Source organism: Saccostrea echinata, unplaced genomic scaffold (genome assembly GCF_033153115.1).
Source record: "Saccostrea echinata isolate AGI-Se365-2 ecotype Australia unplaced genomic scaffold, CSIRO_AGI_Sech_v1 ptg000023l, whole genome shotgun sequence".
Classification (NCBI taxonomy): domain Eukaryota; kingdom Metazoa; phylum Mollusca; class Bivalvia; order Ostreida; family Ostreidae; genus Saccostrea; species Saccostrea echinata.
In genome coordinates this window covers 2740590-2758703 of record NW_026889772.1, presented here as the reverse complement: position 1 = coordinate 2758703, position 18114 = coordinate 2740590, and the positions used below count along the sequence as shown (strand labels likewise).

General features: G+C 36.2%; 1 protein-coding gene across 1 annotated transcript in view; it reads right to left on the bottom strand.

Annotated features, from left to right (window-relative positions):
• Window positions 1-2647: 2647 nt before the first annotated feature.
• Window positions 2648-18114, bottom strand: part of LOC133191070 (B-cell CLL/lymphoma 9 protein-like) — a 32246-nt gene continuing 16779 nt past the window's right edge. Inside the window, exons 2-7 of the mRNA XM_061326751.1 lie at window positions 16375-16438; window positions 15619-15670; window positions 12327-12595; window positions 12091-12144; window positions 8345-8700; window positions 2648-8042 (exon numbers count right to left, since the gene is read on the bottom strand). Coding sequence (XP_061182735.1) covers window positions 4767-8042; window positions 8345-8700; window positions 12091-12144; window positions 12327-12498 — 3858 coding nt within the window. The 5' untranslated portion in view covers window positions 12499-12595; window positions 15619-15670; window positions 16375-16438 and the 3' untranslated portion in view covers window positions 2648-4766. The remainder of the gene's footprint in view (window positions 8043-8344; window positions 8701-12090; window positions 12145-12326; window positions 12596-15618; window positions 15671-16374; window positions 16439-18114) is intronic.

Here is an 18114-nt window from a genome sequence, read left to right as displayed (position 1 = left end):
CCTGACCTTGATATTTGACCTATATTACTCTCAAAAATTTTTAACATTGTTAATAACTTTCGAATTAGAGAAGATGGGGCTTTCATATTTCACTTGTACATTGACAATACCTTTCAGAGAAAGCAATCATTTTTGACTTCGTGACCTTTAACTAGAAGTTTGACCTACTTATCTAAAATTTTTAACTTCATCTGAAACTTTTGCTCCAGAAGAGACAGGGATTTCAATAATTTTTTCACATGTTCATTACTTGTGACAAGACCTTTATGCAATATTTATGATAGATCCTATTGGGACATGAAAAGAGCTATACGCAGTGTATGCATCTTTTTGCCCCCACAAAAGTCAAAGTTAGAGAATTTCTTGAAATGTTCTGAATTGTAAATATTGTATAAAAAATCTTAATTAACAAAAAATATTACAGTTTCCAAGCAGATTATTGACAGTTTTTGTTTCTATGACGTTACAGACTATTTGGATTTTGTGTTATTTTTGAGAAAGGGGACAAATTTGACAAAATTTGTTCAATTTTTACTGTAAAACTTATAGAGCCCAGACCTGCTCCATAACAATATTCACATATTTCATTGATATTATCATTCTACACATTATATCAAAGGATTGAGTTGGAGCAGATCTGCGATCTGTGACTTTTATTCAAAATATCGATGTAATATGCACCTTTTTCTCTATAAATGATGGAAATTTTGAATTTATGTCATTTTTCTGACGTCATATCTAACATATGGCTGATGAAAATATCTAATGCTTTGAAGTCTGCAGATTACCCGTTTTAGAAGATAATAACGTTTCTCCGTCAAAGTTTGATTTTGGGGCCAAATATTGCATGGTCATTACCAAATATAATCCTTTTATGATTCTGCTACACACACACACACACACACACACACACACACACACACACATATATATATATATATATATATATATAAAGCACATATTACAACAACTCTTAAACTAACATAACTGCCCTAAGTGAAGAAATATTAATATACAAAGCACAAAGAAATTCACTTTTTATGTACTGCTAGGAGACAGATTCCGTAGGTCGAGAGTTCAACCCCGGGCTGGGGCGGAAGTGGGTATCCTTATAAAAAGTGAATTTCTTTGTGCTTTGTATATTAATATTTCTTCACTTAGGGCAGTTATGTTAGTTTAAGAGTTGTTGTAATATGTGCTTTATAAATAAAAAAAATAATTTCATTACAACGTGTATTGGTAACGATCCTCTAATAAAACTAATGTCCAAATAACTGTATCTCACTTCCATTCTCAATGACCGTGTAGTGTAGGACAGCGCCGCGAGAATTCCATCGGCATCGAAAGCAAGTTTTTGACTTGCCTAGATAGCCGAGCGGTCTAGCGCGCTGTTCCTGTACTGCTAGGAGACAGATTCCGTAGGTCGAGAGTTCAACCCCGGGCTGGGGCGGAAGTGGGTATCCTTATAAAAAGTGAATTTCTTTGTGCTTTATATATATATATATATATATATATATATACACACACACACACAGATACATGAACTTCTCTAGCTAAGGGTTGATATGTGTAACAAAACTAAGTGTTCCCGTGTACAGGATACCAATCATGGAAAATCACTATGAACTGCTGATAGCCATCCAATAATCTATAAGATACATTGTAGAGAAAAAAATTTGGTTTTTTTTAAATCTAAAAAGGACTTATGTAATAAGTTAGCCTATTTGGACCAAGGCTATTGGCCTGGGTAGCTTAGTGGTTCGAGGACCTCACTAATAATGCAGTGGTCCTGGGTTCAATTCCCATTCAAACCATAAATTTCTTTCCTGTTTAACAAAATTGATTCCCCCTTTCCCCCAAGATGTTTTGTGCCAACTTTGGTTGAGATTGGCCATGTGGTTCTAGAGAAGTGAAATGTAAAACTGGCAGGTACTGGATGATCAGAAAACCTCACTTGAGCAATTATAACCCAGATGATCTTAAAGGACAAAGCTCTGATTTCTCCAATTGATATTAAGCACTTTTTTATAGTGCTCAATAAATTGTTAAAAACATATTCAAATGATAAACCATATGCAGTCAAACCTTGTTATCTCGAACTCAATGGGACCGAGAAAAAACTTCGAGATATCCAAGGGTTCCAGATATTAAGGGTAAAATACTGTAAACCAACTATTATTCGTGTCAACTTTTATTCGCGATTCGTTAGTTTGAAATCAATACGCGACGATTAATTTTCGTGACTAAGGAAACATTCTCTACAAAAACAAAGCAAAATAAATCGTTTGCGGCGATTAATATTCGCGAGTTAAAGTAGGTCGCGAAACTCGCGAATATTTCTTGCACGAGAATAAAAGTTGGTTTACAGTACTTAATATGTGGTTAGGACTTCCCAATCACTTCGACATATCCATGGTATTCGAGATACCTGTGTTCGAGACACCGAAGTCTGTATGTAAATGCAGCATCCTTAAGTTAAGGAGTTTGTTTTTATGCATAAAAACTTAAGTTGAGCTTTGTGGCAAAAGGGCATCTTGACAGATACAAGTTTAAATAAGTTCTAAAAGCTTAACCTTTGTTGATTGAACCATTTCATCAACAGCTGATTTCCCTTCACTGGTGATCTTCACAACAAACACCATACAAGTTTATATGAATGACATTTTAATGTTTGAAAAACTGTCTACATAGAACCTCATTCAGTCTTCAATAAACAACATTTTGTAGAAAATTTATAACCAATCACTCCATCGATTCTAGTTCACAATAAATAGATAGGAAGCGACACGTGTCCTAGTTAACACGTAGTCCCGGAATCAATGGCACATTCTTAGACGTGACCTACTTTTACAATGTCTCAGCAGTCAACAATATAAAATGTATCAAAAATAGAAGCTCCTCCTTTGTTTCTTCCCCTTATAACAAAATTGAAAATCTTTTAAGATTTTCCTCTGAAAGCCCTCCCCCGTTTTACAGATCTACTTTAGTTTAATTATCCCGTGAAAACATTCTGTTGATATATACCAGTTAAAATGGAGTCTGTGTAACAATTAACTTTTAACAAAAACTTTCAAATATCAATTTCTCATATATATATTTCATATCACTAATTCTTTTAAGGAAAGGAGAAGTAAACATATTATAATGAAGCCACATTGTTTTGTCAAGAATTCACACATTCCTCTCTTGTTCAATAAACTACAAAAAAAGTCTAAATATATCAGTGCTTGTATTGCACGAGTAGAACTTCAGAGCAGTCAAAGGTCAAGGTCATGTCTCCTTGACAACAGAAATATATATATATAATAACAGTATGTATATAATCCTTCTACATCAAATGATATGCTCTTTGTCATTCATTAAGTACAGAATGAAGAACTATTTACAACAATGTAACATATGGATGGAGGCTTGTCATAAATGAAACCATTACATGACCTATTTACAATATGTAGACTTAGATATATATAAGACATGTATATAATATATAGAGAACTATTAAGTCTTTGTTATAAGTGTAGCCAAAATGACATCCGTATTAAATACATGTATAAGAAAAAAAACTGTAAGTTTCTTGGAAAAAAAATGATGACAAAAATATAAATTGTCAACAACCACACATTGTACATGTCATGTCTTGCAGGGCATTATAATCTTGTTCGATGTTCAATTGATGGCTTAAAAATGTTTAAATACACATCCAATGTAGCAAAATAATTCAATAGTGTCATAATATCACTGACAGACGTAAACATAAATTTGTGTGACATAAAAATGAAAGACATTCCAAAATTCCAGGAAAATAAATAGATCTGGCTAACTTAAAATCCAGACCATGTGATGTTTAATTTGGTATTGGAGAAAATGTAGGTCATCCTTTGGTAAAACAAAACTCTAAAGCTACTAACATTTCTATGCAAGGGAAACAACTCTGAGAACTGTTTTTTTTTCTTTAATATCTTTGTTCACAATCATCTCGTCTATCAAAGACAAGCAATTATTTCTGTGTACTACTTGTTTCATTTATAACAAGCTTATACCCTGTTAATATTTAGTACCCTAGTTTATTTTATAAACACAAATGCAAATTGCCTCTGTTTACCGAGCTCATATTTTCTCTTATTTTGTAAACATATATGTTCTCCGAGACCTTCTTCACAAACCTGTCATTGATTTACAGAAAAAAGAAGAGTAATCAAATGATTTTTTTTTTTTCGTAAAGATATAATTTCAGAAATTAGCTGCTCAATTTCTAGACACAATAGGGCATGGAAAAAAAAATGAAAATGTTTTTGAGTATTTAGTTCATTAGTCAATATTTCACTGTGTATAAAACTGTACAATAAAAATTTGGTAGCACTTTGAAAAAAAAAATTGGTATCACAACCAGGAAGTCATGTCAGGCCAATTCCTTATACCAGATAAAATCCCAGTGTAAACTTAAATAGTCCTTATCCAGTTACTTTTTTAGATAAAATAACCACAAAAACTCTGTCCAAAGATAACTTGAACTTTGTAGAAAATCATTATCAAGGTATGACTTAACAAAACATTAATACAAATACACCATAAAAACTTAGCAGACTTTCATATATGTATGATTTATGGTCCCTGACTAACAAAGATTGTGACTTTTTCAAGCAGTTATTGAAACAGCATGTGTACCCTTAAAGAACATCTAATGTTGTTATAATAAAGAAAGTCAGAAAAAAAATCAGATAATAATCAACAAGTAACAACAGATTCATTACTGAATGTCAGGGTAACTAAGGCCCGGGCATATTGGGCATCATGCCCATGTACTGCCCACCTGGTCCTGGCCCTCCCATCATTCCCTCCATGGGTGACATTTGTCGTGGACGTCCTTGAGAATATAACTGTTGTTGGAATTGTTGATACTGTGCACTGTAAGATACACTTCCCCCCTGTGGGCCTCCCATCCCCATCCCTGGTCCTCCAGGCATTCTCATTCCTCCATGAGGCATTTGTCCTCCATGAGGTGGGATTGACGGCCCAAAATTGCTCATGGCTGATAGCCTAGCTGCAGAGCTGCCCCCTGGCATCATCTCCATAGATGCTGGACCTCTTCCTCCTGGCATCATGTCGGGTGGAAATCCTCTAGAGGGCCTCCTAGATGCCATTGGTCCCCCCATCATACTGGGTCCAGGTCCCATCATTTGCTCAGGACCCATGTCATATGGTGGTGAGTTGGGGTGGGACATTGGACCCATGGGGTCCATTGCCATCATCCCTGGAGACATTCTCATGTTCCCTTGCATCATTCCTGGCTCATTTGGACCAGGCATCATTCCTGGTGGCATGTTTCCCATACTTGGCCCCATGGGGCCTCCCATACTGTCCCCCATATTGTTCATCATCATGTCGTTCATTCCTCCCATTGGAGGGCCCCCAGGCCCCATGGAGGAGAATTCAGGTCCAGCTGATCCTCCTCGCTGCATCATGTGTTGTGGAGGCATTCCTCCCATTTGTGGCCCTCCAGCAAACGGCGACATCCTCCCAGGCCTCATGACTTGATCCTGAGGGTTTGGGAAATACTGCACTTTAGAGGTGGGTACTTTTGAATCAAAGTTGCTCATTGGTGATGTGAATCTTTGCATGAAGTTGAGATCAGGTGGTTTCTGTGGCGGATTGGGCTGGTTAGCCGGAGGATGGGCAGGCAGATACTGAATTGTATTGGGCGTCTTTGACTGAATTTGAACACTTGCATTTCCCATTGTGTTGCCAGAATGTATGTTTGGAGATCCAGGTCTACAACTCTGTTGGTTTTGGGCCATCATCATTTTGTTGCCCATTTGAACAGATGCTTGTTGCTGCTGCATTTTGCCCATGTCTCCCTGGCCCATGTTAGGATTGCCAATCATGGCTTGGCCTTGTGACATTGACACAGATGATGGGGTCATATTTGGATGCCCTGGCCCAGAGGCCGATGTTGGCATTCCACCCATTTGCTCCATATTCATTTGTTGCACATTCATTTGAGAATTTGGGTAATTCTGCCCACCTGGGCCTGCGTTGACACTTTGGATATTTAACTGTTGTATGGACATGGTGGCATTCACAAATGTATTGTTAACACTAGGTGTTGTGTTTGTTTGTGATTCTGTCAATGATACGGATGAAATCGTTGAGGATTGTGATGTACTTGTGTTTGATGTTGCTTGCTGTCCTTGCATTTGAATACTATGAAAAGGTCCTCCCTGCATCATGTTTTGTTGCATTTGATTTGATAAATGTTCAACCCCCTTGGCTAAGTCAGCGAGAGACGATGATGTGATGTTGGAGAGAGATGATTTGTTTGATGGGGTAGGGGGAGCACTAGATGACACATTAGTTGAAGACATACTATTAGCTATAGAGTTTGTCACAGGGGGTGGGTCATAATGTGAAAGTCTCATGTTGGCTCCAGAGAGTGGGTTAGGCCCAGGAACCGATATTGGGCAGGGTCCTGGGCTATTTAGAGGTCCTACACTGGAAGTCTGACTTGAGTTAGACATGGGGCCTTTGTTTGTTCCTGAATTCAAATGCATGGGTGAATGAGCCACAGGATTTGATCCAAACTGATTTCCCGGTCCATGATTTTCTGGCGTATTTGGGTCACGATATGCAGAATTGAGTTGTTTTGTAATTGTTAGCTCTTGTCCTTCAAACTGGTTGAGGTAATTGATTTGCTGAGGAGAGGGTGTAGGTTGTAGATTTTTGTAGAGGTCTTCCTCAATTTCGGATCGTTTCCTTTTCTGTGATTGTGCATGTTGTGCATAGCTAGGTGGTGGCTTACTTACACTATTTCCCACACTAGTCCCCGATGATGGCCGACTGGGAACCAGGTCAGGTAAGAGGGGTTCAGGATTGCCTACACGCTGCAGTTCTGATGAACTGCTCCGACGTGAAGATTTTTGCTGTCGACCATGCATGGGGCCAGGCATGCCAGGTGCTATTGCCCCTGAACCTGGCAAATTAGTCATCATGGGATCAAAATGGCCACCGGGAGCCATCCCAGGATTCATCATCGTAGGTCCTTGTTCAAGAGATCGAGATCCAAACGAAGACCTCCGTGGTCCTTGAGAAAACATGTCATGTGAATCAAAAACACCCTGTGAAACCATTGGGGGAGACCCAAGAGGTCCATTACAGTTAGGAGAGGTAGAGCTTACAGAGCCACGCTTTTGAGCAATTGAATGTTGGTAGGAAGGAGGCGGAGGCCCATTTCCTGCCATTTCCATGTTTGGATGGCCCATACGCTGAGCCATACCTTGCTGACGTTTCTCCATGTAGAATTCACGCTGTAGACGTTGCCATTCGTGCTGTGCTGGGGACATGTTGTGCATTCCTTGTGGCCCAGGGCCTCGTGGCCCCATAAAGGATGGGCCTGCACCATACTGTGACATGGGCATCATGTTATTTGGAGAACCAATCATGCCATCAGGTCCCATCATACCCTGTTGGGGCATCATGTCATGGCTCGGCATGCTCTGTTGTGTGTTCATTCTCTTGTGTGGAGGAGACATCATGTTCTGCTGCATCATGGGACCTCCTGGCATCCCATCCTGCATCATTCCACCACCTATCCCTGGCCCGGGCCCCTGCCCTGGGCCAAAATGCTGTGGGTGTTGCTCAGGAAACAACATTTCTTGTATTTTCTGCAAATTCTGCAAAGCGTCTTTTCTTTTTTTCAATTGTTCTGGGGTTAAGTTTTCATTAGGCACTTTTTGTTGACTTAAACTTGGATGATGAGGACCGAGCCCTCCAGCCATTGCCATAGATTCAAATCCTTCACCCATCATGCCCCCTTGCCACTGAGGCATGCCTGGGTTACTTCCACTTCTAGAGTTCATGCCTGGTGGGAAACTATACTGTTCCTGCAGCTGAGCATTCTGTTGTTGGACCCACTGCTCGACGGAGGAGCTGGGAGGGAACTGTCCCCCTGCCCCTCCCTGGTTCTTCATCATCAGACTGGGTCTCACATTCCGAGGTGGCATTCCTCCTGGATTTCCAGCAAAGGGGTGAATTTTCATCTGATGCTTCTGAAAATTTCAATTATAATCCTTAGAAAATCATGCTCTAAACATTCACATACTCCAAGTACATGTATTTAGCAACAATCTTGAAATTTTAAATGGAAAAAAATAGGAAATGTTTCACTTATTAAGCTTTTAACAGTTAAACATGGCGATGTTAAATGATATCAGTTTAGTCAATAAATAGTGTTTCAGGAGAACAAGCAAGATTGTCAAAAGTAAAAATGACATGTTACAGTAATGGTAATCTACCATTCTGTAAATTTGAGCAGAAATGTTTACTTGTTCACTATGAACACTTTACAGACCTGAAGGAACTTCTTTGTGTTGGGTTGGTCCATGTGGAATGACAGTATGTTTTTATACTGTCCAGCCATCACCGTCTCTGCTGCATCGTTAGCCATCTGAGTGGAGAACACAAAAATCTGGCTCTGTTGCTGCATAAACTGAGAATCTCCGCTAGTGGGAGGGGCCTGCTGAGGGTGGGGGGTCATGTGACTGGCTGGAGGGGTTCCCCGGGATGTGATGGGAGGAGCAGCTATAGGTGACTTGGATGTTTTGGGAGGCTGGGGTGTCTTATTGGGGCCCAGTGGAGGGGGAGCTTTGGCCGGGGAGGATCGCCTGTCCTCTGTGTCCTCACTAAGAACTTCTGCCAAAGTTTGTGCTGTAAAAGACAATAAAAAAGTGTAACACAAACAAATAAAAAATCATTAACATTTTCTAAACACACATTGATCTCTCATCCTATTATGTTTATAAGTATTTGAAGCATTGCTTACTGTTCTACACATACCTGTTATCTTTGAACTTCTAAGCTAACATTCAGTAATGGATTATGCAACAATATTCATATTATCTAGGACTTACAACAAGTATCCAAACAACAGTTTCAAATTAATTTTCATATTAACACCAATTTAAATCTTTCAGAAGGGAAAATAGTGTCTAGCAAGTGATCTTCCCTTTAAAGGATAACATGATATTCCAATCCCAAGCCAAATCTGTGTCAATTTAGAAATCAGACTTACTTATTAGAAAAGTTCAAGAACAGAAGGTAATTTAGAATGTCCTACTTTTCTTTCAAGAAATTACCATTACGGTTTTAACCAGAAGTCTCTGATGAGATAGTAGCTCTACTGGTGTGTACTTATACAAAAGAAAGATGATCTTAGTATCGTCTACTTGAATAAAAAGTCTAATAAGACCAAAATTCTAGGAGAAATAGTGTTTTCAACGAATTCAAACAAATTTCAATTTTTAGCAACCAAGGCAACACTGTTGATAAAAACTGGTAAACAGAGTTAGGTATCTCGACATAGTCTCCTTATGTACCAAGTCTTAATGAAATTGGACAGAAAATATAGGAGGAGGAGTAACATTTTAAAAATTTGTTTACAGACAGTCAGATAGACGGACACCTTACTAATGGATAAGCTCTCCTGGTCTCTGACTAGTAGAGCTAAAAATAGTTTATCAAACTACCTTTAGAGGCCCATGGGTCTCTTTGGTCACCTGAGTGGCACTATACAACTTATTAGAGCCACATTAGGTTAATTTTTTCTCTCCTCTTATCTTACAATTTGGGAGCCCTTATGCATCTCCAATCAGTCAAAAGGGCAAAGATTTAGACAAAGCTAAATTATATGTACTCTGGAATATTTTTCATTTTTTTCAACTCAACAATTTGAAACCTTCTTTTTCAGAAAATTTTTAAAAATTACTGTAAACCAACTTTTATTTCTATATGAGAATTATTCTTGAGTTTTGCGACATTATTTAACTTTAACATATCAATCACCACAAACCATTTCTGTAATTGTATGTTTCCTCATTTCAAAAATATAATAGTGGTTATGTATTTCAAGCTGAAGAAAGAAAACCGTCATACAGTATTATATAATAGTACAATATAAACAATACAAACAAACGGTCCATGGGCCAGTGGTTCTTGAGAAGAATATTTTTGTAAGACACATTTAAAGAACGAGTGCACTTATGGGCCCTGGTAAAATGTGAAAAAATGAAGAATCAAATTAAGCATAATTTTTCATCTCGGATCATTAATTGATATCTAAACCATAAGATTCAACAAATTTTATAGCTGAAATTGATGAATATACAAAGAGCAAAGCCATACAATGTGGTAGGGGTCATCCGACATTTGTGATTTTCTATGGTAAATCGAGGACGGTCATTCATTTCAAAGGTCAGCCTAACGTTGTACAAACTTGTGCGAATGACAAAAAACGCATTATACATTTATAAAACTTGTGTGAAAGTAGGAAATTTGTACAAGATTAGGCTTGTACTTAAAATATTAAAAATGTATGAAAAGTTCAATGTTTTTCCTATAGCAAACAAGAGCTATTTACCTGTATGACCTATGTTGAACCCACCCGTGGAATAAATTATTTAAAATACCGGTAGTCACGTGAGTTCTACCTAGGTAAACATTCGTCAAAGGTGCTCACTGTAAAAGATAGCCACGTTTTGTATCATTATATCAAAGTCGTGCCGCATAGAGACGTTTGTATGTATTTGGTTTTAGGAACACGAGGGTTAGGAGAGTTTACTGTCGTTAAAATGTCATCATACATAAAAGCGTCAAACATTTTTAACATTCATGCATGACAATGGTACCGGTATTGAAAGCCACCTAAATACACTTTTTTCATTTTAAAATTTAAAGGAACTAATGTTAATACTTATTGCATTATTTCAGATTTTTTTTCTCAGATAAAATAGCTCAAGAAGTATCATTCGGAAAACGCACCCGTCAGTGATCCACCATCAAATTGTTCAAGTGTCCGATTTAAATGTCTCCTCCCCTTGATTTAAATAAACGAAACTCAAAATAGGTTTGGTACGACTTTTCCTTTTGGGGTGTCTATAGGCATTTTAAAATCTTCATTTGTTTTAAATCCATGCTGATTTGGGTGATGTTTTAACGTGATTTTAATTAGAAATATCCACTTGTGTTTAACTATTACCAGAAGAGAACAATTTCATTATATATTCTAAAGTAATACGACACTGAAAAGGGCCCATTAAGCATTGCTTAAGTGCACTTGTCCTTTTCACTAATTCTGCATTATCTACCCGAGAAAGAGGACACGGCTCTTCATTTTAACAAACTTGAATCCCTTTCACTCAAGGATGCTTTGTGGCAAGATTGGTTGAAATTGGCCAAGTGGTTTTTGAGAAGAAGTCAAAGATGTGAAAAGTTTCTAGATGATAGACAGATGCTGGACACCCTTCAATCAGAAAAGCTCACTTGTGCCTCGGTTCAGGTAAGCTAAAATTGAACATGGTTTGTCAATCTGTAGCCAGGTATTCTTTAAAAAAAATTTAACCATATGCTTTTGTTTATAATAAAAATGGACCCTTTTGTGGCCTTGACCCTGCACGATAAAGCCACAGTCCAACAATCTAGAATCTACACTTTATAAAAATAACTGAATTTTAGAGCCTGGCAGTTTTTGAGATTTTTTGTACACATTTTCTTTGTAAAACTATGAATTCTTGACCTGGCCTCATTCCTGATTCAGGGACCATTATTGATCTACATGCTAGCATTGCATATATATACAGGCATATAATTTTTGCCTCTTGAAAAGAAGATCTTCAAAGGATTTTCCCTACACATCTTTATTTAAAACCTTGGTTCCTCCCCTCTTTGGCCCCATCCCTGCCCCAGGATCTGAACCTTCACTATATAAAGAAATCCCCACTAAGTTTTGTCATTTATGGCTTGGTGTTTCATGAGAAAATATTTAAATAACCTCACCCTATTTTTATCATTTCTTACTTATCTCCCTTTGAAAAAGGCCCTTCATTTGAACTAATTTGAATCCCCACCACCCAAGAATATTTTGTGTGCTAGGTGGTTCTGGAGAGGGAGTTAAATATATGATGAGTTTAGGTACGAAGCACACCCACATGACTAAGAGACAAAACCAGACAAAAATAAATCACCTGAGTGGCTCAGGTGACCTAAAACGTCCACAGTCTGACCTACATTTCTGTATGTGATATTAAAATGGAAAATACTCACGAGGTAATTTCTCTTCCTTCACTTTTGCTTTGTCAAAGGCATGGTTGTTGTTTTCTGTAAAACAAACTTCTGTTAAAATCCAGATTATAGTCACATGGGGACTAAACTTAATTAAATACCAATTATTTTTTATTGGGAAACTCTCTCTTGTATGTCAGAATTTAAAATAAAAGAAAAACTAACAATGATGTCATATTTCTCAAATACTTAGACGTATTCCTTTCCTGTCTACGTACCTGATTCTCCGTTAGTCAGTTTGTTACTGGGCGGTCCTGACGAGTTATTGGTGCACATTTCCGTGCTACGATTCTCCTCCACAGGTTCCTCCTTGACCTCAGTCTTGACCTCTGACTTGATGGCAGTGCCATTGAGTTCGGTGCCTACTTTATCTGCCGATTCAGGCAGCATCTTGGTGGCTGACTGCGTGCCGGCACTGTCCGCAGCCTCCTGACTCTTCTTGGCTTCACACTCCAGGTTCACACTTTATATAATGTTCTTCACTTTCCTGTAATTTCACAATAGATTCAGATTAACACTTGACAATATGTAGGTATGAGTATATATTTTTTTCTTATACCATTCAAGATGAAATTTAAGTGGTGACACTGCATAAGAAAATCAATAACAGTCTCTGGTTTCTATATTAATACAGGACAAAAACCTTTTGTGTTTCTCACTTACTTTCCCTGACAAATCATCAAAGTAATTGTCACGGTTACACTAGACATCATAGGTAAAACACTTTAACTACACGACAGAATTTGGATTCTTTAAATCATTAATGATATATAAACATATAAACATATAAATAACACTTATATATAATTATATAAAAAAACATTCTCCAAGTCAGTATGTTTAATAGGCATTCTCACAAATGTGCAGAATATTAATATGATACAATTTAACTACTTAACTGTCATTAAAAAAACATACAACTTTATAAAAAAGAAAAGAATGATCAGTTTGTAGGGAGTAAATTATTAACGTATGTTGATGGAGTGCGATTTTGCCTTTACAATGTGATAGCTGATCCCACAGCATACAACATTAGAAATCAATAGATCGGGGGATCTTTATTAACACTGTTAAATAATCACGACCAATGCCCTTTCCAATGGCAGTCAGAGACTCTAAAAAGAGACCTTTTTTAACACTTACTCTTCAAATTAATTTTCTCCAGCTTTTTTCCCCTGTTATTGTGATATAATGTGGGGACGAGCAGCATGATGACAGTTTGTGATGGCTTCGTGTTTGGAAAGATCAATATGATAGGGCTTGATTAATTACAAAAATGGATGATCTTGTTTTAAAGTATTGAACACCTGCTTTTGTAATCTCTCTTTTTTTTAATTCTCAGACTCTTCTCTATTTTAATCAAAGTTCCAAAAACTCTCAACAGAAAAAAAATCTTCTTGAAAACAGATCTGGACTTTATTTCCAACCACATAACAACCAGAAGTCTTTGACAAGACTAGCTCCGGTATGTACTCATAATAAAGAAAGATGTATCTTAGTACAGTCTAGTTGTGTATCAAGTCTTACCTAAATATTCTAATCAGACCCAACACTTTAGAAGAAACAGCTTTTTGAAAGAATTTCAAAGAAATTTCTATTTTTAGTCACCATGACAACACCTTTTGTCATAATCAAAACCCCATATATAGAAATTTGTATCTTAGTACATTCTACCTGTGTACCAAGTCTTACTGAAATCAGACTAAAACTGTAGAAGTAGCATTTTGAAAGAATTTCAAAGAAATTTCTATTTTTAGTAACCATGGATACACTGATTGTAGAAATCAAAGACATATGACCAGAATTATATATTAGTTTAATCTACCTGTGTACCAAGTCTTACTGAATTGCGACCAACAGTGTAGGAGAAGTAGCCTTTTAATAAAATCTTAATAAACAGCTATGTGGATTTTTTGTAATATTTATTACTGGCTAGAAAAAGTTATGGGCAAGTCACTAAAACCATCAAAGAATCCATGAAAAATATATAATAAAAATATATCTTAATTAGCACTAATTTACACCCTGATATTCTGAACTAAACTTATCAGGTCACATAAAAGTACATGTCTTCAATTAAGAGATTTTTTCTTCTACAAAACTCTGAAGTGGTATACACTATGTAAATGCAAATTCCTGCAAAAACAATGAAGTAAATAATAAAGCAAGTTAAATTTTTGAAAGTGGTCATATTAAATCATAATTTTTTGCTTATCAAAGGTCTTCACCACTAAGCTGGAAGATGCAATTCTCCACCCCCTCCCCCCTTTCACTTCTTGTTGGTTGAAGTACTGTAGTAACAAAGTAACTAGTAAATGCTGGTACTGTAGGATTGTACAGTGACCTTTTGTTTTACTTGTCGCCAAACTGAGAGACACATCTATACGCCTGATTTCCCACTCCTACAGTCAAGGTTGAGACTATGCCTTTGCAGTAAATGTAGAGCCTAAAAATCCCATAACTTCTGTCTACTGTTTAAAATTCAATGACATTAAAAAAAATTCATATTTTCATTCTGAGTAAGACAAACAAACAGGTCTCAGCTGGGAATACTGTCTATATGTATTTTATTTGTTCCCCACCCCATTCCCAGAATTACAGCAATTCTACTTCATAAAGTAGCAACCCATGGGTCACCACACATACTTCATGACTCTATAATTTTATATCTACTTACTACATAAACTCTATTGCATCAACTTTTAGTGTGAACAGCAAATGTACAGACATGACCTACTCACACGATGGGCAGTCTTTGCCAAAACCAACAGGTTCAAGTCCCAAGGCCAGTAAAGTCTCTTGGGGGGGGGGGGGGGGGGAGGGGGAGGGGCTAGTAAAATTGAAAATCAGATAAGTCTGATGGGACTGCAGTCTATGCTGTCTGTTTTTGGACTGGGTTGATAAAAAAAAAAAAAAAAAAAACCATGAAATAATTAAGTCCCCACAGATCCCCCCAAACGTGTTTCATGTGGTCCTATTGTCCTTTTTCAACACATAAAGGTAGTACTACATGATTGATTTATTTGTAAAACCACCTTTTCATGATTGTTTTTATTCTGAATTTCTATTTCTTCTGTTTATGGAAATACATATGAATAGCTCATACGTATATTCAATTGGATAAAATTCATCAATTCAAATCTATAAACGACTTAAGAGTAAGCATTACAAGTTATTTCAGGAAAAGTATGTATTTACAATGCATCTTTAGTGAAAAGAAAAATTGAAATATTGTACTTTGTTTGGGAGTTAAATAAATAGAGAAGGTGAAGTAAGTTTGTTCATTTATAAATTAAAATTCATTTAATATTTTCTGTCACTGAAACTATTGGTTCATTTAAAATTTAATGTCATACAGTGAGAAATAATCTGGAATTTCCAAAAAAATATAAATTTGTGGAAAAAGCTTGGTGTGGTAAGTAAATACATGGTATGGTAAATATCTTTCACCCCGGAAAAGTTTTAGACTATCATCATGACCTCATAGACTATTTCTAATTGTATACTCACCAGAGTAATGTCCCCTGAACATGTAGACATTGTGTGTTCGGCTTTTCACCACCTTCAAAGTGTGGAAAATTACATCATAAATAAAATTACAATCACATGACAATAAATGTTGTCAATCTGAAGCAGATTTTATATACAGAAAGATGCTTTAAATGACACCATATTTTACTTATTATTTACTTACAAACTCATCCATTTTCTTGGAAAAAAAGAAACAAAAATTTTCCTTTCTAATGAAAATTGTCTTGTGATACATTTTTAATTCTTGCAAACAAAACCTGGGAAATCTGACAAAGTACAGCAACAGGTTCAAAATATCTTTTTATGTTAAACAGTGAGAAACTTCTTGCTATACTTCACAATACTGTAAAGGACATATTTCTGGGCTTAATGACACCCAGAATCAAGGGTCTAAAACCCCTCCCCACCCCACTCCCCCTAGTGCTGTGTCTTTCTGTCTGGACTTCCTGAAGCTCTGTAAATCACACGGGTAACTTTTGCAGCTTGATAATTTTATAATTTGATTCTTGAAAGAATTTAATTCTACTGTTTCATGATTCCATGTCATGATGTATAAAATAACACTACTTGTAATATTATAACAAAATAATTTTTTTGTCTTCCAATTTTGAAAGAATTGTGGTGAGCTGCAAAATGCCACTGTGACAATTACTCAGTAGCTTGTAAATCTCTTAATTGGTTTAGATCCATGTAAATCTAATCTTAGTCACTATCTTGAAACTCAGTATTTGTTACCTAACACATTCTTTCAAATTTTACTTCACCATGTTGGACTTTTTCAATCAAATTCACATTATATCTGAAATAAAAACAAATAAGCATTTAAGTTTATTCATGAGTACCAAGAAAATATGACCAAAAATAAAATGAACACATTAGGAACTATAAAAATTGAATTGAACAATTGTCTTTGTGGTCAATTCAAATCTAGTAACTTTCCCTTTTGTTTTAAATCATATTTTTATAAATGGCATAATGATATTAAGGAGTAATCTGAGATGTGTGTAGGAAATGTAGGAGGACCATCAATAAATCAGTAGGAAAACACAAGACACATTTGTTATTTACACCTAGCAGAGTGAATTTAATAACTGGATGTTAATTGTTTACTATACAGCTTCTTTACTACCGAACTAATGTACTACTAAAGAGACCAGACAATTACCAACATGTATTCTTAGATGTTAAACATTGTATCAACAATCTAGACAGCCTCTATATAAGTGTGTGTCACTCCAAAAAAAGAAAAGTCCTTTATCTCGAGACACACTCCAAAACGTAAACATCAAACAAGCAAAGTGTTCATCGAGGCACTTCACAGTAAAACATAACCCATGCCGTGCCCCACTAACATTATCCATGTATCACTGTTAATTTTGTCATAAACACTATTTATCAATGAAATCCTGTTTTCTTAGCCTACTGACCTGTTGCTGAGAGAGTAGCCTCCCTTGGTGGTGGATGACAAACACATATAACTGATACCTTTCCAGTTTGATAAATTCATGTGTGACCTTCCAACTGAAATCTCTTTATCACTAAACATGCGGTTCACAATATAATCGGACTACATTCCTTTAATTGTAGCTTGAACATTTAAACTACCTGAGCATTCCTCACTGACCTCACGACCTTATCCAATATAAAAAGCCAACTTAAATATCTACGGAGAAATTGAACTTCCAGCTGATTAAGAGACGTAGTAAAGACAGAAAATTTGCATGATGACCTAATAATCCCCAGTCTTTATTGTTATGATCCAAAGACAACACACACACACATACAGATTTCAAAGTTCATCAAGTGTGAAAATGAAATCTGAGCTGGCCCGAGTTTGTGGGGAAGTTTGGGGGAGATAGAACACTGAATCATCTTGGGTGACCTTCTCGCACACTCACTGATAAAACACAAAAACAAAACTTATCTTTTACAGGTACACCTAGGAAATTAAAAAAAAATCAACTCCAAAAAAAAAAAAAGGACTAAAATTCCTGACTTAATCTTTTCTGGATGCTCAGTTTTATCTGGTGCCTAATGAAAAAAATTTCCTTGACCTTATTTAACCTTGTCAATATAGGGTCATTTTCAATGAGTTGTGCTATGCTATTGTCAAAACACTCTCTATCACAGGTAATGGCCTGGAAATATGTAATATGAGTCAGAGCTTAAGAATTTAAAATCTTACCAAGCTTTTTATGGTTGTCATGAGAACCCAATGTGACAATTCAATTCAGTTATGCTTTCACTAAAAATTGTGCATCTAATTGATGTGCATTGCAAATATTTCAGAACTTAATTTCACTTTGAGTACAATAACATTAATCTCCTCAACAGTTTCAGTGGCATGCATATATGTTTTTATAAATTCATTTTCCAATTCAAGCCAACATTTTCAAATATACATACATGTAATTAAATTCATTAGATTATAAACTGTTTTATTCAACTAGTTTTAATTATTCCACAGATAATCTC